This window comes from Muntiacus reevesi, chromosome 8, assembly GCF_963930625.1.
Source record: "Muntiacus reevesi chromosome 8, mMunRee1.1, whole genome shotgun sequence".
Classification (NCBI taxonomy): domain Eukaryota; kingdom Metazoa; phylum Chordata; class Mammalia; order Artiodactyla; family Cervidae; genus Muntiacus; species Muntiacus reevesi.
This window is the reverse complement of record NC_089256.1, coordinates 51388651-51410332: the sequence shown is the minus strand read 5'-3', so window position 1 is coordinate 51410332 and position 21682 is coordinate 51388651. Positions and strand designations below refer to the sequence as shown.

Sequence of the window (21682 nt, the reverse complement as noted above, 5' to 3'; positions counted from 1 at the left end):
GAAGTATTTACAAGACTCACCCACGGGTGAGATGGGCATAAGCGCATGGTGAGAAGAGGGGGATCTGGGTTTGTCCCATTGCACTGACATGAGGAAGATAGAGAGAGGAGCAGAAGCCGGTCTGGACATGGAAATCCAGAATTCCCTATTGGACACGGCATGTGTGAGATGCATGCGGTGACAATGAAGGGGTAGTGGGGCAGCCAAGACTGAAAAGGATGGAGACGCAGGCAGGGGAGACCACAAGAGCCGGCAGGTGGGGCTCTGGGATCAGAGAAGGGAGCCCTCCTGAGGCGGAGCTGGGGTACTGCAGCCTTGAAGTCAGGCTCGCCGGGAGGAGCCTGCAGGAGTGAGGGAGCCGGAAAAACTAGGACAAGGAGGGCCCCAGAAACTGGAAGAAACGGGTGGCTGCATGAGTTGACTCTCAACCAGGACGGAAATCATCCCAGGATTCAGCAACAGGGAGGTCACTGTAGCCTTGACAGGAACATCTTAGTGGGGTATGGGACATGAAGTGGATGTCTTACCACCTTTTTCAGTCTTTTCTCCAGCCCTCCTCCTCCCGAGGGCCCCACGAACAGGCCAGAACCCCGGGAGCCACCCCATACCCTCACTGCTCTACCCACTGACTCCACTGAAGCTCTGCGTCTCCATCAGCTCTGACCTTGGCTCAGGCCGCACCAGCTCTTTCCTGGACTTGCAGCTTCCCTTACTGACCCCCTTATCTCTAGGCTCCTCGCTCTAATCTGCCCCCAACACGGCCCGAGTGATGGCTCTAAAATGCATGTCTGACCCTGAGTCTCTAGTCCTGAAGTCTCCTGGACTCCCATTATCCTCAGGATCATGGTCAGCTTCCACACCGTGACCATCTCACCCTTGTCTCTTCGCCACCTTTTCATCTTCCCAGCTCTACTTCATCTGACCACTTCCTCCCTACCAAGGCCTTCAAAAGCTCTTTCCTCTTTTTTCCATGCTTTCCTGATTCATTCTGCTCCTCCTGCAGCTAAAGTGTCACCTCTTCAAGAAGCCTCCCAAGACTATCCCCCACCCTTCTGAGCACCCGGCTGTGGCTCAAGGCCACTTACCTGCTGCACCGGTTCAATGGTCAGCTCCATGTAGCGACTGATGGCTGCCATCCTCTTGAGCGGCTTGCAGTGTGGGAGTGTGGTGAGCGGCACCCAATCTGAGTTCTTTCAAAAGGAGACAGGAAGACAAAAAGGAAGGAGACACTTTCTAAAATTAGGATTCCATTTTCTTCAAAAGAATCCCTACAGTATTTTTTCTCTTTTATGGCACATCTCACTTTCTGCTTCCTATAAGATGTATCTTATCTCTTTGATGTCACAGAAGGTGGGTGGGTCCAAAACTTTGCTGCACAGCGGAACTACCTGGGCTTCTTAAAAAACAGCTAATGTTTAGCTTTTAACCCCAAACATTCTGATTTAACCAGTGTGACCTGGAGAGTTTAAAAGTTCCCCAGATAATTATAAAGATTGGCAAAGCTGGGAGACCACTTAAGTGGGTGCTAAACAAATGCTTTTAGAAGAAGTGGTTCTCGAACTTTACTGTGCATCAGAAGCACCAAGAGGACTTATTAAAACACCTTGAGCTGTGTTTTAGTAGAGCCTGGTGGACCCTAGAACTTGCATTTCTAACAAGTTCTTGGGCGATGCTAGTCCAAGGACCACACTTTGAGAACCAGAGCTGTAAAGACTGCTGAAGAGATGGTGAAGGCTCTACTTACTCTCTTCAGAACACTAAACACATGAGGCTCTCTTGAAATATTTTAGGTCCCTTTTGGAATATAATTTCATAACAGATTCCAGAATGGAATGAAAATAACATCCGTTAGAGCCTTCCTGGGAACTTGGATCTTTGGTCCAAGAACCTATATCACCCAAGCTAAAAGCTTGGCCATACCTACACATTATCTCCTATTTCATTAATTCAGTCAGATTATGCCATTAAACCTAGAACATTTGGAGGAGTGGACCCGGCTCACTCACAGGGAGTCTCATTTCCACTCTGAAAGAAATGAGAATAGTGAGGGGTCTACATAGGAGACTAGATTTTTTTTTTTCCTGAAAAAATATCTTAGAAAAGAGGGAGCTGTTTATGTTCAAGTCTTTACAAGCTCTCTTATTATCATGAGGTACTTGCTCAATTATTTGCAGCCAAGGACTTCTGACAAAGACAAACTCCCTCAGTTAGCATAGTTCTCCTTACTTACAGGAGTCACCTGATCAAATCAGTAAAGACAGAGACAAACACATTTACAGATATGATATAATTGTAAATGGTGGATCTTATTGTAAGCAACACTTTAAAAATCAGCTTTTTAGCAATATCATCTTTTTTAAAAGCTGTGTTATTGGTGGTAATGCTGTGCATGTCAAATGCATGCAAAAAGTAGGAACATAAGTTTTTACTAAATGAGGGCAAAAAACACATTACTTCTAAACTCAAGTATTAATTTATATAGTAAGTGAACTTCAATATGTGTGTAAATTACCAAATAGCATAAGTGGACATTTGACTGTTTTATCTACATTGCTAAAAAATGTTCAAGTTTATATAGCGATTAAAAAAAAAAACTTTAAAAAATATTTTGTATTTGGAAAAACAGAGGATCCTATCTTCTCAGGGCACTCAGCATTGGGCATAACAGTAGTTCTTTAAAGTGACTGGCTGGCCCACGCCGGCGGGACCCCCAGATTCCCAGGCCGGGCCCTGCAAGGCTCTCCACCTCTGCCCACGCTGGGCCAGACACCGGGTGGCCCTGTCCAGCTGGGAGGCCTTGCCTCGGTCGCTGCCTCCTGGTTTTCTTCCTCCTTCTCTGCACAGGTCAGAAGGGCTTGGGTGTCGGGGTTCTCTCCTGCTTCAGAGGCAAATCCGAAGACCTGCCTCATCTTGCTCTTCATCACACAGGAAAGGAAAATGATCTGAGAAGTGGGAGTTAAGGTTCAAGGAAGCGGAGAACTTCAGTTGCCTGATGCTGCCTTCATCCTGGCACCCCGAGGGCTCCACCCTGGAGTGACATCCTCACTCCCCAGAAGCATCCTGCCAGGGGAAGCCCCAGAACAGACACGAGATCATCTGAGGACAGAGCCAGGTGCAATTCTCTCTGTTCCCCCAGGGCCCACCACCCAGCCGGGTGCTCTATTCACTTGGTGAATACTTGTTAAACCAAAGGATTGTGAAAACCATCTTCCTTGGCTTAGGAGGGACGGTACACGTAGTGGGTTGAAGAGCATCCTCTCCAGATTCATATCCACCCAGAACCTCAGAACGTGACTTTATTTGGAGACAGGGTCTTTGCTGATATCAAGAATTAGTTAAGATGAGGTTGGCAGTGGACTAGGGTGGCTAAGGTAAGTCCCACAATAGGAACTTTCGAGGAAAAGAAGACAGGCAGAGATACACAAAAGGAAAAGGGCCACGTGAAGATAGAGGCAGAAATGGGAATTATGCTGCCAGGAACCAAGGCACCCCAGGAGCCCACCTGAAGCCGGAGAAGGCAGGGCAAGACTCTCTCTTGGAACCTTTGGAGAGAGTGTGGCCCCGTCTGGACTTGGGGCTTCTGGTCTCCAGAGCTGAGAGAATAAATTCCTTTGGCTTAGGCCATCGAGTTTGTGGCGATGTGTTATGGCAACCCTGGGAGACTCAAACAGTAGGTGAGAAATCGTTTTCGAAACTGTTTCTGCTAAATCCACAGGGTTTTTTCACATACTCCCTCACCAGCAGAGGTGTTATCCACTGTCAGCATCTCCACCCGCCACTGTCTGAGCTTAGCGTGCCCTTGAGGCCCTCACACCAAGGTCACTGGGGCCTCAGTACATTGGGCAACATCCACCCCGGGCTCCAGCCCCAAAGAGGACAGAAAATCAATGGAACAGAATAGAAAGCCCAGAGATCAATCCACGAACCTATGGACACCTTATCTTCGACAAAGGAGGCAAGAATATACAATGGAAAAAAGACAACCTCTTTAACAAGTGGTGCTGGGAAAACTGGTCAACCACTTGAAAAAGAATGAAACTAAAACACTTTCTAACACCATACACAAAAATAAACTCAAAATGGATTAAAGATCTAAATGTAAGACCAGAAACTATAAAACTGCTAGAGGAGAACATAGGCAAAACACTCTCGGACATAAATCACAGCAGGATCTTCTATGACCCGCCTCCCAGAATATTGGAAATAAAAGCAAAAATAAAGAAATGGGACCTAATGAAACTTAAAAGCTTTTGGACAACAAAGGAAACTATAAGCAAGGTGAAAAGACAGCCCTCAGATTGGGAGAAAATGATAGCAAACGAAGCAACAGACAAAGGATTAATCTCAGAAATGTACATGCAACTCCTGCAGCTCAATTCCAGAAAAATAAATGACCCAATCAAAAAATGGGCCAAAGAACTAAACAGACATTTCTCCAAAGAAGACATACAGATGGCTAACAAACACATGAAAAGATGCTCAACATCACTTGCTATCAGAGAAATGCAAATCAAAACCACAATGAGGTACCATTACACGCCAGTCAGGATGGCTGCTATCCAAAAGTCTACAAACAATAAATGCTGGAGAGGGTGTGGAGAAAAGGGAACCCTCTTACACTGTTGGTGGGAATGAAAACTAGTACAGCTGCTATGGAGAACGATGTGGAGATTTCTTAGAAAACTGGAATTAGAACTGCCATATGACCAGCAATCCCACTTCTGGGCATACACACCGAGGGAACCAGATCTGAAAGAGACACGTGCACCCCAATGTTCATCGCAGCACTGTTTATAATAGCCAGGACATGGAAGCAGCCTAGATGTCCATCAGCAGAAAAATGGATAAGGAAGCTGTGGTACATATACACCATGGAATATTACTCAGCCATTAAAAAGAATTCATTTGAATCAGTTCTAATGAGACGGATGAAACTGGAGCCCATTATACCGAGTGAAGTAAGCCAGAAAGATAAAGACCAATACAGTATACTAACACATATATATGGAATTTAGAAAGATGGTAATAATAACCCTATATGCAAAATAGAAAAAGAGACACAGAAGTACAGAACAGACTTTTGGACTCTGTGGGAGAAGGCGAGGGTGGGATGTTTTGAGAGAATAGTGTCAAAACATGTATATTATCTATGGTGAAACAGATCACCAGCCCAGGTTGGATGCATGAGACAAGTGCTCGGGCCTGGTGCACTGGGAAGACCCAGAGGGATCGGGTACAGAGGGAGGTGGGAGGGGGGATCGAGATGGGGAATACATATAAATCTATGGCTGATTCATGTCAATGTATGACAAAAACCACTACAATACTGTAAAGTAACTAGCCTCCAACTAATAAAAATAAATGAAAAAAAAAAAAAAAAAGAGGACAGAAAGTGCAGGATCAGCTGTGCAGGCCAGGTCGGCTCGCAAAGCCCTCCCCAGCCCCTGAGAAAGACAAGGCGAAGGTAAGAAAACAGGTTCATAGAGGGTGGGGCCTACGCATCGGGGAGCAGCATGGAGCTAGGAGCCAGCTCTTCTCTGAGTCCAGGGCCAAGAAGTTCACATTCCCTCTGCGGTCTCACAGAGCTCCAGTCAAGAGAGACTTCTTATTATAAAAAAAAAAAAAGGAAAAAATATAGAACTGCATGCTGCAATTGTGTCTGCCTGCCCTAGGCTTCAAACCACCACCCTGACCACTGAGAAAGAATTCCTTCCACCAAGAGGGTAGGAGGGTGTGGTGGGACAGAGGGGAGACGAGACACAGGACAGCCCGGGACCTGGGATGGATACAGACAGGTCCAGCGCCGCGCGGCCGAGCGAGGTCAGGAACCAGGGCGTGGCCCGCAGCAGGTACTCAGGCCGCCGGTCATGGGCCACGATGGCCGAGGCGTAGAGGAGCCCGGCCAGGGCTGACAGGAACCGGGTCCACAGGTGGATGGAGGGAAATGTCTTACCCCGGCACTGGGCAGAGAGAGGAAGGGGCTCGGCTGGGAGGAGCACTCCACCTCGCCCAGCTCCCTTCAGTTGATTCTAAGACCCAGGGCCCTGGATGTGAGAGGTTGGAGGCAAGCCTTCTGGCCAGTGCCAGCCCCCAAAGGTGGTGTTTCCATTGGGCTTCAAGCTGCTTCCAGGAATTCCCTGGCAGTCTGGTGGACCGCACGCTTTCACTGCAGGGGACACAGGTTCAATCCCTGGTCAAGGACCTAGGATCCCGCAAACCATGAGCCAAGGCCAAAAAAAAAAGTTGCCCCTTTTGTCTGGTGAACTCCTATTCATCCCTCAGAACCTGGCTTAAAATCAACTCTGGGAAATCATTCCTTACCGCCTCCACCCTAAGGGGAGCAAGTAATGCCCTCTTCTGGGTCCCTCACACCTGACATATCCCTCTACTGGAGTGCCTTTCATCCTGATCATGACTTAGCTCCTTATACATCTGTCTGCCCAACAGAAAGAGAGCTCCTCAGAGCAGGGCTGAGGGCCTCACCATCTCGGTGCCCTGGCACCCGGCACTGGGCAGGGGGCTGTGAATTTCAGTGGGGCAAGCATGAGGAAGATAGAGTTATGGAGAGCCAAGCCCTGACCCTTCTCTTCCTGGGGCCACCAACTCTGAACCAGGCCAGATGGGAAAGTCAGGGAAATTAGAGATAACATTCTGGTAATGTTGAAGCCAAGGGGGTATTTTTGGAGAATGAGTAATGCATATTGTTTTTTTGTTTTTTTGTTTTTTTCATTTTCTATTTGTGCTTTTTTTTTTTTTTATTAGTTGGAGGCTAATTACTTCACAACATTTCAGTGGGTTTGAATATTGTTTTTTTAAAAAGGAAACATATGTAATATCTATATGTAAGTACCATTTACAGGTATAAAGTCATTTTCTATACACATTAAGTATATAAACATACATGTATTTCCAATTTATGCAATTACATAGGTATTTAAATTAACACAGAATACACGTACATGTATATGTATACATATATACATACACATGTGTTTACATATATATATATACACACATGTATATATACATAAACTTAGTTTGCTCATTAGATGACTGTATTTGGAGACATGCGGGTCTTGGCTAAGGAATGGACAAATTTTAACAGAAAAAGCATGTTCTGGCTGATTTTCCCATTTTAGTTTTAATCTTCAAAAAGACTGAATTCCCAGTGGTCGGAACTCTGTGTTTTCACTGCCAGGGGCCTGGGTTCAATCCCTGGTCAGGGAATTAGGCTCTCACAAGCCGTGCAGGGCAGCCAAGGAAAAGGAAACAACACTCAGGAGTGTTATGTCTCCCTCTGCATCTCTTCTGACTTTGTCCCCAGGCCTCCCTGTTTCTAGCTCACTACCTGCTGGTGGCTCAGCGTAAAGAATCCACCTGTCAGTGCAGGAGACGCAGGAGATGTGGGTTCGATTTCTGGGTAGGGAAGATACCCTGGAGATGGAAATGGCAACACATTCCAGTATTCTCGCCTGGGAAACCTCATAGACAGAGGATCCTGGCGGGCTACAGTCTATGGGGTCGCAGAGTCAGACAGGACTTAACGACTAAACAACCACAACAACACCCCTAAACAGATAGCACCTAGTTGGGGAGGGTGACCCCTGACCCGCTGGCCCCAGAGGCTGCAGGTGGAGTCACACCCCTTCCCTTGGCCCTTCCTACCTCACACAACGCAGGCAGCACCACTACAGCAAGAAGCCTCTGGGGTCCTTCAGTACCCCCACCCCATTTTACAGGGGACACTGATGGCCAAAGGGGAAGTGACTTGCAGAGAGGGGCTCAGCTGGGGGACCCTCTGCTATCACTCCAGTGCCAATCCACGCCCAGCACCATCTGATGCAACACTCAAGCTCTTGTCAGTCGGTACTAGGGCTCTAGAGGGCTAGAGGGCTCTGTTTGCCTGTGGCGCGGGGCACACAGCAGGTGCCTCAAGCATCGCTGCTCGAAGACTGGAACTGGCTTGGGGACTCAAGATGTGGCAGGAGCTTCTCCAGCACACTCGGGCCTGCCTAACCCGTTCAGGACTGACAGTTGAGGGGACAACCCACCTGGTGGTTGCCTGGAAAATCTGTGCTGGGGGCTGGAAGTGGGCCATGCCTCGGCCGCTCCTGCAGCAGCAACGATTCCCCATGTTAGCACAGTGCTTTACTGATCGGAGCATGTTTCAAATCCCTTGTCCCATTCAAGGACTTGCCCCTGGAAAAATGGGATCTTCTCCCACCAAAGCTACCCAGCCAGACTGCTGCTCAGCGACCCCACCAGGGGTAAGTTAGAGGCAGCTTCTGGGGGATCCAGGGTCTGAGGCCATGCTGGCTCAGCTTTCCACTGCACCCAATCCTGCTGGCTTTCTTCCTAATGAGGGAACCCTAGCTCTGGGCTTTTGTTCACTGGAGCAGACACACTCAGGGCTGGCAGTCCCTCCAAGAATACCCAGCTCAGTCCCAATGCAATCTCCCTCTATCTTCCTGCCAAGGGGTCATCTGGCTTGAATGCCTCGAGTGATGAGGATCTCACTACTTACTAAAGCAGGAATAATAATACCGATTGCCCTCAACATGCCAGCCACTGTGCAAAGTGCCTAACCCATGGAGTCTTCTTCTCACTGAATGTGAAGTGGCCTTCCCAGTAACCTCTTGGTTATTGGTTCTGGTCTTGGTTCTGATCACTGAGACTGCAGAGAACAAGGCTACTCTTTCTGCCCCAAGACAGCCCTCCATTTCCTGTATCCATGAACTCCCTATTTTCTAGGCCAGATACAGTCGCTAAGTAAGAATTGTCTGCTGGCACTACCCTGGGCAGACCCCAAATGTCCGGCACACAGCCAGAAGTAAAACAGAAAGGGCCACTGCTCTCATCCGACCCTCTGCTGGGGAACCAGGCAGCCACTCGGCAAATAGCCAAAGGAGCCAATTTCAGGCTGTGATAAATGTGATCAAGAAAATGAAGCAGAGGGAGGGACCCAGAGGTGGGGCTGGCCTGGGGTATTTTAGGAGGGCTGGTGTTATGGGTTGGATTGAGTTTCCCCAAAAAGACATTGGAGTCCAACTCCCAGAGCTAGTAGATGTAGCCTTATTTAGAAGTAGGGTCTTTGTAGATGATCAAGTTAAGCTGAGCTTGTTAGGATGAGTCCTAATCCAAGATGACTACGTCCTTATGACAAGGGGAAAGTCGGATACAGGGGTGTATGGAGAAAAGGCCACGTGAAGACTACATGCACTGGTGCGTGCGCACGCACGTGCGCACACACGCACACACACACACATACACACACAGAGAGAACACCACACAAATCCTGGAGTTGTGCTGCCACCAGTCAGGGAACTAGCAGAAGCTCGGAGAAGGGCCTGGAACAGATCCCTCTCTAGGGCCTTCAGAGGGAGCGTGGCCCTGACACTTTGGGGTCCGGCCTCTGGCCCCTGAGACTTAAAGACAATACATTTCTGTGGTTCCCAGTCTGTGACACTTTGTTATGGCAGGCGAAGGAAACTTTTATAATACAGGTGGCCAGGGCACCACAGCAGTTCCTTCAAAGGTTGTCATGTGACACAGCTTCCCAGCCCACACACTACCCTGGAGACCCCTCCCAGGGGGGCTGAACTGAGCACAGTGCTCCCCATGCTCACCTCCGTTAATCTGGAGATCACACCTTTGCTGAGGAGGCCCGGTGCCCTGGGAGGTTTCAGGCTGCAGCTCTCAGAGCGCTTAACTAAGACCCCGACATCCCCAAATCCTGTTCTCCTGGAACTGCTATTAAATCACAGCGCTGAGACTTCCCTGGCGGTCCAGTGGCTAAGACTCTGCACTCCCAGTGCAGCAGGCCCCAGTTCGATCCCTGGTCAGGGAACTAGATCCCACATGCTGCAACTAACAGTTTGCATGCCACAACTAAAGATCCTACACACTGCAAAAAAGATCAAAGATCCTGAGTGCTGCAGTTAAGACCTGGCCCAGCAGAATAAATAAATTAATATAAAGAAAACACAGTGCTCTTGGGCAAGTGACCATTTTAAGACTAAAGGATTTCTGGGGTCTCGTGTTATGTGGCTCTCTTGCAAGTGCACTCTTGCCTTGGCAGCCTTTCCTGCGCTCTCCTCTGCCCTCCGCTCGCCTCTGCTCCTTGGGCCCCACCCTGCCTTCCTGCCGACCCCGGCCCCCCCAGCAGCCAGTGGTGTCAACGGTCTGCACCCTCATTCATTTGAGCAACGCAGAGGTTTCTCTTCCTCTTTCCCAAAACCACAAACATTTGATTCCCTTTCTTAGAGCATTCGAACACCTTGTTTTCCATTTCTGTATCTTCTTGAGACTGAGCTCGCCAAGGGCAAGCAGGGCATCTCAAGTCATGTCTGTTTCCCCCAGGGGAGTGGCCAACACAGGGCTTCCTTTACCCCTGACACCGGGAAAATATCTGCCAACAAGATACACTCGAATATAAAGAGCCCTGGAGCTGAACAATCCTATCTTCTAAAACCTCAAACCTTTTCATTCCTTAATAGGATGCTTGTTCATCCAAACCAGGGCTCCTTCCTGAAAGCCTGCTTCTCATTTGCTACAAGAAATGGAGTGAGCACAGAGCCCTCCTGCTGTGAGCCTCTGGATCCCGGGAGCCTGGGGGCAGCTGTCCTCTGCCCTGCACACATATACACACACACACATACCCCCACCCCCACCACACACATACAGACACGGCTGTGCACACGGGGACACCCCCTCTCCACCCCAGTGACCTGGAACTGGGAGGATGGTCCCAGATGCCCTAAGACCTGCAGGGGTGACCCACGGCCCCAGCCCCAGGCTCACGATTCTGGAGAGCGGGGGGATCCGGGAAACCCAGGCGCCCAAGGCTGCGATGCCGCCCAGTAGGAAGCCGAGGATTTCCGTATTGTCCTGTGGGAACAGTGATGCACTCAGCACCCTGGGGAGACGCCCGGGCACCCTAGGCCCGCCTTTTCCTGCTTTAAGGTGTTTCTTCCCAGCAAAACGTAAGCCTGACCCCCACCCCCCGGATACTAGTTGGGACTGTGTGGAGGGGAGGGACCCACATTCCCCGACATCATACCCGCTTCCCCCAGCCCGAGCAGGCCTGGCCTCACCTGCACCAGGATGCCCAGCAGCCTCCGCTGCGGCCCTCGGTCGCGGCCTGAAGCCCTCGGGACAGCGGCCCACAGAGCCCAGCCCGGGCCCAGGCTCAGTGGCAAGACCAGGGCAAACACGCTGGCCCGGAGCTGCCGCCTCCTCTTCCTCTCCCGGGAGCCCCGACCTGCGCCAGACACCAAGATCCTGCTCAGCTGCCGGGATCTGGAACCCGACAGACAGCCGTGTGGGCAGAACTGAGGCTGACCCCAGCCACGAGGCCAGGACGGGCTCCCACGTTGTTCCACAAGCCAGACCTTGCCCACTCTTCAAGGGCCTGTGGTCGTGCCCTCTCATTCCCCCCACCCCCCATGCCTGGTGCTCCTCCCCTTCCTCAACCTTTCATGTCGTTTTATGTTTCAAAGCAGGTCAGCATTATCCTTTATCACATACATCTGCTGTTCATCCTAGACTGGAGCCCCCTAAGGACAGGCACTGTGCCCAGGCAGCTCTAGAATCTGCGCAGAGCCTGGCACTGAGCAGAACCCGCACAAGCTTGGTGAATGCACCATGAGGGGGCGGAGTGGTGCCAAGTCATCAAAACTGTGAGCAGGAGAAGCATCGTCTTCTATTCAAGTCTTCTTGAAATAGAAGGCAGATCCTCCGCTGAACAATTCCAAAGAGTGCATTCCTCCTCTGGGCAGCATTGAGCCCAAGGACATCTTACATTACGCCCTGGTGCAAGCACTTCCTTTTAAGACAAGGGTCCGAGCGTGTTGCTGCCCCTTGTCAGGAATGTCTGGTCCTACATACTACCAGCCTACCCATCCCATCTCAGTCACCTCCAGCCCCTGCTCTGCCTGAGGCCGTCCAGGCCCATTCCTGGACTCCATTTCCAGAAGCGGTGGGGCCTCACCTGGAGCCCCTGGACGTGCACGCTGGGTATCACTGTCTGTCCCCTACGCCCTCCCCCCTCCTTCTTCCTGACCTCTTCCCAGGCTGCTCTTTCTCCTGGAAAGCCCTTTCCTGAGGTCCCAGTTCCAGAGTCACCTTCTCCCGACACTGCAGACCCTCCCCTCCTCTGCGACCCACTGTGCGCACACACGCTCACTAGCAGCGCTAACTGCCTCTTAGCGCCCTGACTCCCTGCTCTGGCTGAGGCCGGGGAGCTCGCCCATTCATCTGTGCCCAGCAGGGGCCCAGCTAGGCCATGACAGGGAGAGGTGCTGATGAATGAGATGAGTGGACAATGAAGTCAGGAACAGGGAGCAGCACACTCACCCGAACTGGACTTGAATTTGGAACCACAGACTGGGAAGAGAACGGACACAAAGGTCACCAGGTCGGCAGCCGCCAGGTAGGCACCAGTGAAGACCTGCGAGCAAAGGAAAGGTCTTGGTGTTCAAACCTCTTTCAACAACTGTAGCACCTCTCGTTCCGGATCTCCTCCACCACATATGTTCCACCGAAATAGGGTTTCCAGGGATGCCTCCAACTCCATCAAGGTTGGTTACAACCTCCATTTGAGGAAATGGGGTTTTGCTTAAGTGACCAAAGCCATTATGAAAATGTTCATCATAGAGATGGGACAAGATCCCAGCCCGCCACACTTTCCATTGTATGGTGTAGTCTTGTGCAACTTTGGCCCAGCCACTGACCTTCCTGGGGCCTCTGTCTCATCTGTAAAGCAGGGGTAATAACAGCACCTCTTTCAGTGTGAAGTAGATGATATGAGCTGACACATGGAAAGTTGCTTAGGCCAGTGACTAGAGGAGGGTAAGATGCACCTACTGAAACTTGCAGTAGCTACTGACAGTACAGTTGACACTTGACCAGCTCAGGGATTGGGGCGCTGACTTCTTTGCAGTGGAAATTCTGATTGTCACTTTACAGTAGATCCTTTGTATCTGGTGTTCTGCATCCATAGATTCAATGACCCGTGGATCATGGGGTGCCATAGTGTGTATTATTTGAAAAAAATCCATGTATAAGTGAATGCACACAGTTCAAATCCGTGTTGTTCAAGGGTCAACTGTATTTAGTGCTTAAGAGCATGTGTTCTGGGGTTTGAATCCTCACACTGTTACTTACAAGAGAATGACTTTAGCAGGGTTATTTAACCTCTCTACACCTCTCCACACCTCTTTTACACCTCATGGGTAAAACAGGGATGATGCGAGCACCCATAATTTAAGGATTAGCTGAGTTAATATATGAAAAGCCCTTACTATTTAATAAACATCAGCTATTATTATAGGACTCGAGTTGAACTTCATTATCGTCTATCAGCTAGTGAGAATTGCCTCCAAAATGAAAGATGATTTGTTTCTGATAGAATGCTGCTGACAGCAGGGTTTAGAACTCTCCAAATCTGTGTCCGACCACGAGGCCGCCCTCCTTCACATCTCCCTTAAGTGGGGCCCACAGGTCCTTCTTCCTTGGGATATGTGTTTCAAGATAGGCTTTCAAGACAGGTCCCTTTCTACACAGATTTGTTTAAGGGCCCAGACTTTGGAAAAACTCGAAATGTTTCTCACTTGCTCCAAAGCCCACATCACCACCTGAGAAAGGATTCAGATACCCTTGAATGAGTGGGGACAGTGCCTGGGCTCTAAAAAACAGTAACAGCAAATATCCTTTTTTTTTTTTAATTGGACATCTAGTATGTGTCAGCTCCTGTTTTAAGTGCTGGATCAGCACTGAATAAAAGTTGTTGCCCTTATGAAGCTGACATTCTAGTAAGGGTTAACATGCAATAAAGAATCAGTTCAGTTCAGTTCAGCAGCTCAGTCGTGTCCAACTCATTGAGACCCCATAGATGGCAGCATGCCAGGCCTCCCTGTCCATCAGCAATTCCTGGAGTAGACATAATGAATAAAGTAAAGCAGATGGTATATTAAGGGGGAAATGAGCAGGATGAGGGGTCTGGAGCAGATGTGGGAGAGGTAAGGCACAATTTTAAACAGATGGTTAGGAGGTCTTATTGAGAGGAGATTTTTGAGCAAAGACTTGAAGGAGGTGGCCAGTGAGCTGCATGTTTATTAGAGGAGCAGAAAGACCAGCAGGGGCACAGGCCCTAGAGCAAAACTGCTTCGCGTGGGAAAGGAACAAATCAGAAGCCACTGTCACCTGTGGTCCCAACTCACCTGGATGGTGAGCTGTTTGGCCAGAATTGCCCCGATGGTGTCACACAAACTGGTCAGGAGGCAGCACGCAGCCCACAGCACTGACTGGTCCCGTCCAGATTTCCTCCCACATCTCAGATACAGAAGCCTGAGGGGACAGACAAGGGTGTGGACAGAATACAGAGATGTAAGGTTGGGCTCCCAGAGCAGGTGTCTGAAAAAGACAGCTGTGACTTTGTGTCCTTAAGAATCACTTTCTTCCCCAGATACTCAGCAGGTGTTTTTGACCTTAATTTAAAGATGCAAAAAGTAAAAGATGGAAAGGACTCTAGCCTCTGACCAACAAGCCCACAGCAAGAGCCAGGCCTCACAAAAGGAGTTTTCTTTCCCCCTACCAATCTGGCAGCCTCAAATTTACGACCCACCTCTCAGCACTGACAAACCAAGCTGTCAGCTTTTATTTTTTTGAAAGGAAACAGGAGAGTTATAAAAGTAATCCAATCACTGCAGTTTCACTGCAGAGCAGAGTTAATTGCCTAAATGAAAAAGGCAACTTGTTTCTTTGCAATTAACATGAAATCCTTCTAATCCATCTGTGCAGTGAGGTGGCTCGGTTTCTGCCAGTCGCATCTGAATTGACTTCATTTTGGGTGCACATTCTTCACACATGGGGGTAAGATTCCTCAAAGATGCCGTGGCACTTTGGGTTGACCTCCCTCTAGGGTCCCCCACTGCTGGCTTCTCTCCCTTACTGTTCACTTTCTACCCCCACATTCGCCCAGGAATAAGTGCAGGAAGGCAGGACAAGCTGCAAGGGGCCAGATGTCTCTTTGTCAGCATCATTAGTCAGATCTTGGAAATACTTTGTACGAGCTGTTTCCCTGCCAATATTTTTACAGGTTTTACAGGGAAACTGAGGCACAGTTGCAGCTCTGGTTTCATTTCCTTCAATCATTGGGTATGACTCACTCCATATCATTAGGACCGTTTGGCCAGTTCTGAGCATCAGCCCTTGGGACCATTCTATGAGGACAGAAGGCTACTGGGCTCCCAAACATTCCTGACCTACACGATGAAGCCCAAAGCTCCCAGTGGGAATGTCAACTCTTAATTTTGAGTCCTGAAACTGTCTGAAGGCCCAAGAGTGAAGACTCTACATCAGAGACTCTCCGAGTTGGACACAAGTTAGAAATAATTCATTTCAACCCTCCCATTTGAGAGAAGAGAAAACTGAGGCCTATGGTGAAAGGTGACTATTAATGGTGGGCCTTCTACTTCACTTGTGGAGACCCTGTGTGTGCCCTGCTGCTCTTCAGCCACTTCTCCAGCTCTCAGGGGTCAGGGACCCCAGGCAGGCCCTGATCCAGCCCCTACACAGCTAAGGCAAGGTGAAAAGGCAGAGGCTCTGCTCTCAGGCCAGCCAGTGGGCATTCTCACAGAAGCTCCATAAACTCTCCAAACTTACTTCGTGGCGGGTAAGGTGTCTGATAACACCCATCTCAGAGGGTGGCGGTGAGGAACATGTGAGATAATGCAGGTAAACTGCCTCCTTAGTTCCCATCCTCTGATCTGGGTAGTCCCCTCACAAGCCTGCCCCTTCCAGTAGATCCTGGGGTTTCGGTTCTCCCCATTCACTCAGGCAAGTTAGTTAACTTGTCAGAACCTCAGGCTTCCTCATCTAAACAGAGTCAATGACAGTCCCTGCCTCTCGGGGTGGTGGCAGGGATTGGTGAGTTAATGATGGCAGGACTAGGCCCTCAGCAAATGTTCCAAGTGTTTTCTTATTCATGGCCTGCAGACTCTCTTCAGCAACATCAGACTTGTGAACATGATTGAGTGGTGAAGGTAAGCAGGTGTCAGCCTCCCTGGGGGCTGCTCCCCCCCACCTAGGGAATACATGGGGGGTACCATCCTCCAGAGCTTGGAACAGGGTGGCAGAAGACCTAGAGACTATCTTTAGTCAGACATCACCCTTAGAACCCAGGTTATGGTGATCACTCGGCCAGACCACTTCAGGTGTTGGACAGACCAGGGCAAAGTGTGTGGCCAGGGTTAGATAATTACCTCTCCCCTTCTCAGCTAGGAGGGCCGTGGGTAAACTGAAGCCAGAAACATTGAGAGACAGGCCCATGTCCTCTGCCAAGGGTGGATGGCAGTGAGGGAGCAATAATAATGCTGTTTAATGAGCACTTCGGAAGAGCTGTACCAGCACTAACTCATTGGATCCTCCCAGCCGGTCCTATGTGCTAACATTCCCATTTATGTGAGGAAAAGTGAGCCCCAGGGACTTTACAGCTCGCCCGGCTCACAGTCAGTCAGTGGGGGAAAGGCTGACAAGAGAACCCAGGACTGGCGGCTTCCAGCCCACGGTCCCGTCCACCATACCACCCAGCCTTCTGTGGGCTCCCAGCCCAGCCTCCTCGTTCGTGGAATCCGGAAAGAAGTATCTGATTTCAGTCTACAGCAAATGTTCCTTTCGACTCTGGAATTGTCCTGCCTCTTGCATCCTCCCTTTCTGCCCTCCTCCTTCTAGGTTCCCAAGAGCGAGTCAGCAGGGCCAGCGCCCGGTTCCCCCCGCGGCCGCCCGGGTCCCCATTACAGCGCGTGAACGGCGATCCAGCAGGAAGAGGCGCAGATCCACAGGCCGAAGGAGATGCAGACACGGTGGCGGGCGAAGCAGCGGTCCAGGTAGTCCCAGTTCCAGAGCGCCAGCGCCGGCGCCGGTGCGGGGCTGGGCGCCTCCCCCATGGCTGGCTCCATTCCGCCCAGTCCGGCGCCTGCGCCTCCGCGTGGCCAGGGACCCGCGTGCAGCTTCCCTTGCTGCCCGCGGCCCCGGCGCTGCCGCCCCGCACGCCCCCTTCTGTGTTCGGTTCCGCCGCACAGGGCCGGTCCGATCACACCGTCCGCCGGCCGGAGATGGGCGCGCCCAGCTCCGCGCTCCCGGGGGCGGGCGGCGGCGGTCAGGACTCCAGGGAAAAGTTTCCGGAGCCGTGCTGCTCCCCACCACTCCTGCTATTGTCGGGGGTCTGCGGACCGGAGGCCGCCCCCCAGCGGCGGGAGCCCGGAGCAGCCTCAGCACAAAGGCTGCGCTCCCTGCCCCCCAGACAGCGGCGGCGCGGCTCCGCGGACCCCTTCGCTGTCACCCATCCCCCAAACCGGAGGCCAGAGCGGAATACAGTGACCTGCCAGCCCAGTGGGAGGCACCTTCATTACCCCACATTTCCTGAGCCAAACAATACGTACTTGGCTCCTGGCGAGCCGCTTGGACTCTGGTGATCCCAAGAGGTGTGAGATCGTTAAAACGGCACTATACAAAGGGTGCGGTGGGAGGCCAGCAAAGAGAAATCGCACGCGCTCCCCGGCATCCTCTCATCCTCTTTTCTGAGGCTGTAGCTGCAGCCTGCGTCCCCACCATTTGCCCAAGCGGGGCTCTAGAAGTGAAGTCCTCCTGGGCGGCGACCCCCGCAGTCAGGGAGCCCCCTGATTTTTGCAATCTGTCCCCTCCCATTCAGACACATGGCCACTCAACTCAAGTACATAGGACTATTTTTCTTGAAAATAAACTAAACTATTATAATTAAAAATTTTCCTTGTTGATTTTAGTAACTTAAAGAAAGACTTGACTGTATCACTTCTTTTTTTATTTTTAAAGATAGCTCTATGGAGATCGCATTCATATACCATAGGAAATTCATCCTTTTAAAGTGTACTAGTCAATGGTTTTTAACATATCCACCGAGTTGCTGCAGCCACCATCATTATCTAATTTTAGAACATTTTCATTACGTGGCAAAAAACCTAGTACCCACTAGCAGTTAGTTACTCTCCATTCCCCTCAAGCACTCCCAGCTCTAGACAGCTTCTGTCTCTATGGATTTGTCTATGCTGGACATTCCTTATAAATGGAATCATCCAACAGATAACCTTCTTGTGACTGACTTCTTTCACTTAGCATCATGTTTTTAAGGTTCATCCACATTGTGGCATATATCAGTGTGCCATTTCTTTGTTATTTATTTGACTGCACCGGGTCTTGGTTGTGGTACTCAGGAACTTCCATCTTCATTGAGGCACGCAGGGATTTAGTTCTCTGACAGGGATTGAAGTGGGGTCCCCTCCATTGGGAATTCAGAGTCTTAGGGCCTGGACCACCAGAGAAGTCCCCATTTCTTTTCACGACTAAAAAATAACCCACTGTATGGATGTACCACATTTTATTTATCTTTCCATCATTTGATGGACAATTGAGTTGTTTCCACTTTTTGGACATTATGAATAATGCTGTTATGAACATCTGTGTACAAGCTTTTGTGTGGCTATAGGTTTTCAGTCTCTTGGGCATATACCTGGGTGTGAAATTGCTGGGTCCCATGGTGACTCTGTGTTTCAAGTTTTGAGGAACTACTGGACTGTTTACCAAAGTGGCTGTGCTATTTCCCTGGTTCATTCATCTTTAAAAGTTATGATCACTCACAGGAGAAACGAACACTGTCAGTCTTTGTGCTAAGAGCTGGGGACACACTGTTGAGAAAAACAGACATGGTTCCTACCTACCTTTACAGTTCAGTAGAAGAGAAAGATATTAAATAGGCAATTGAGCAAATAGAGATTAAATTAAAATGTTAAACAAAAGGGGCCAAGATTCAAATAGTAAAATGATTAAGACGAAGTGATATAAAATTAATGCCAACTAAGACGGTTGGTTCAGTGGTAAAGAATTCACCTGTGAATGAAGGAGATGCAGGTTTGATCCCTGGCTGAGGAAGATTGCCTGGAGGAGGAAATGACAACCCACTCCAGTATTCTTGCCTGGAGAGTCCCATGGACAGAGGAGCATGGCAGGCTACTACTGTCCATGAGGTTGCAAAGTTGAATACAAGTGAGCACACATACACGCAAGACAAGATTAGAGGGATAAATTAAAAGGGAAAATATATGTAACCCAAGTTTCTCATAGTCTATAAACAATAAATACCCATAGTCTAATCTCTGTCTTCTGGATCTTTTTGTTTTTGTCTTCCGGGTTTTTGTGGGTTCTTCCGGTGTTTTCCTCTGTGCTTACAAATGGTCGTCTCTGCCTTGATCTAATCACCATGAGTGCTGACTGGTGGCCACCTAGATCCTGGGTCCCTCTGGTGCCTACAGCTCCCAGAGGCAGGTCTATCCCAAAATAATCTATCCCACTAGTTGTCTTGCTAAGGTGAGGACTGTTCACGCAGTCTGGTGTCACCCTTTCACCAGGCCCAAGATCACCTTATACTATCAGTTTTGTTTAGACCTGATATTACCACTGTTTAACTTGATTCAGTCTTTATTATGGTTACCTTTTCCCTCAGCCTCAGCATAAATCCTGGGGAGATGGACCTAATTTAAAAGTTGTTTCAGGGAATTCCCTGGCAGTCCAGTGGTTAGCACTTTAAGGGTTTAAGTCCTACAGTTGCCCTGCCTGAGACGTTGAGGCGGTGTGGCCCACAGAATGTCAGTATCAGAGTCACTTTGGTTGCCCTTCAAAAAGCAGACCTACTAAATCCAGCTCCCTGGGTGCATGTCCTTGGAATCCACATGGATTAGTGTCCTAGGTCCGCTGAAACAAATCATCACAAATCTCGTGGTTTAAAGCAACAAAAATGCATTCCCACACAGTCCTGGAGGCCCAGAGTCTGCAATCAGTGTCACAGGACTAGAATCAACGTATTTCCTGGGCTGCCTGCTCTATTCCCTAGTGGCATCTGGTATCTGGTGCCTGCCCTACTCCCTGGCACTTTAATGGAGAAGCTCTTTCTTGTCCCCCCTCTTCCAGCATCTGGTGGCTACGAACACTCCCTGCCTTGTGGCTGCATCACTCTGATCAGTCTCTACCTCCTGAGTAGAGACTATATTGTCTTTTCCTCGTCTATATTGCCTTTTCCTCGTCTATATTGCCTTTTCCTCGTCTATGTTTAATCTCCCTCTGCCTCTCTCTTATAAAGACATTCTGTTTGCAGCCTCCTCAAATAATCCACGATAATCTCCCTGTCTCAAGATCCTTAACTAAATCACACCTGCAAAGAGCCTTTCTTCATACAAGGTAACATTTACAGGCTCCAAGGATCAGGACTTGATATTTTTGGGGGCCATTATCCAGCTAACTGCACTGTTTTATGCAAGCTTCCTGGGAGATGCTTATGAGAAACTGGGTTATGAGATGGCCCTGGCTTGGGGTGGAGAAACTGTGGGGCGCTGTTTCCAGTCACTGGATATCTGGGGACATCGGACAATGCAGTAGAAAAGTGTGGGTTTTGGATAATACTGGACTGGAATTCACATTCTGCCTCCTTGCAGCTATGACTGGGTAAAGCGCTGATCCTTTCTGCATCGGAGTATTCTTACCTGTAAACTGATAACAAGAGTATCTACCATAGAGTTACTGTGGTTATTAGAGATCCTGCAGATAAAGCATCTGGCACATGCCAACTGTGGCAATTATTACTGTTACTGTCTTTCCCAGGAAGAGCCTCAGATCTACTTAAAAACAAATGTGGTTCAGGGACTTCCCTGGTGATTCAGTGGCTGGAGCTCTGTGTTCTGGTCTGGGAAATAGGTCCCACATGCCGCAACTAAAGATCCCTTGCACCGCAACTAAGACCCAATGCAGCTAAATACATACATACATATATATTATATAAAAATGTGGTTCAATGAAAATGTGAAAAGGAACGTCAGCTAATGGAGACACAGCTCAGTTCTTTTCTACCATGTGCCAGGAGCATCTGTCGTCTGCCCCTGGGTCTCCGGAATTATCCACAGCTCAGAACTCCCAAACTTCAGTCTCACATAGCAACTGCCTATGTGACATGTCTTGCATGTCTTAATTGAGCACATCTACAACGAAACTGGATGATTTTCCTTTCCAAACCTGCTCCACCAGGATGGTATTCCCTCACAGGTGATTGGGGGTCTTGGTCCTGAGGGGTCCGGTGCCTGCTCTACTCCTCTGTTAGGGACTTTCAAGCATGCTAAGTGCTGTCTTTCTACCAGGCTGTGAGAGCCCTGCCGTGGTTGAGTTCGTATCTGTCTCCGCAACTCAGTGCTTGGCACATAGTAAGGAAAATACCTACGGAATGAAAATATTGATTTTTAAACAGGACAGAGTGATATGTACTTAAGAACATACTGGAAATGCTCTAACAATACCTAGTATTGTGCGTGTGAGTACACTGGGGAAGGCTTTCAAGAAACGCATGAGCTGAGCCTTGAGATCAGGTGCTCCTGCTGGCAGAAGGGCTGGCCTGTTGGGCACAGTCGGCAGCAGAGATGCTGCAGCAGGTAGGGCCGGGTGAGAGGGGCAGTCGGTCCAGCCCCAAGGGAGCCAGGACTCCGTCCTGTAGGGGACACTTAGGATGATGAATTCTAACCAACTCCCTCCCTCCCAAATTCTTTCAGTACCTTCCATGGGACTCTCCACCTGACCCACCCTCAGGAAGCGACTCAGTTCCTTTACATGG

At 49.5% G+C, this 21682-nt stretch overlaps 1 protein-coding gene across 15 annotated transcripts in view; it reads right to left on the bottom strand.

Annotated features, from left to right (window-relative positions):
• Window positions 1–17346, bottom strand: part of TMEM44 (transmembrane protein 44) — a 48814-nt gene extending 31468 nt beyond the window's left edge. For 12 of the 15 annotated variants that reach the window (XR_010664179.1, XR_010664180.1, XR_010664181.1 and 9 more), the window contains exons 1-9: window positions 16798–17346; window positions 14220–14346; window positions 12355–12448; window positions 11094–11260; window positions 10801–10887; window positions 8052–8111; window positions 5790–5960; window positions 2802–2942; window positions 1086–1190 (exon numbers count right to left, since the gene is read on the bottom strand). Coding sequence is in view for 8 of the 15 variants with exons in the window: in XM_065942432.1 (XP_065798504.1) it covers window positions 1086–1190; window positions 2802–2942; window positions 5790–5960; window positions 8052–8111; window positions 10801–10887; window positions 11094–11260; window positions 12355–12448; window positions 14220–14346; window positions 16798–16958 (1113 nt within the window). In the remaining 7 variants the exon portion in view is untranslated. The remainder of the gene's footprint in view (window positions 1–1085; window positions 1191–2801; window positions 2943–5789; window positions 5961–8051; window positions 8112–10800; window positions 10888–11093; window positions 11261–12354; window positions 12449–14219; window positions 14347–16797) is intronic. The other 3 variants (XR_010664184.1, XR_010664185.1, XM_065942430.1) reach the window with 1 other exon arrangement.
• Between the last annotated feature and the right edge of the window lie 4336 nt (window positions 17347–21682).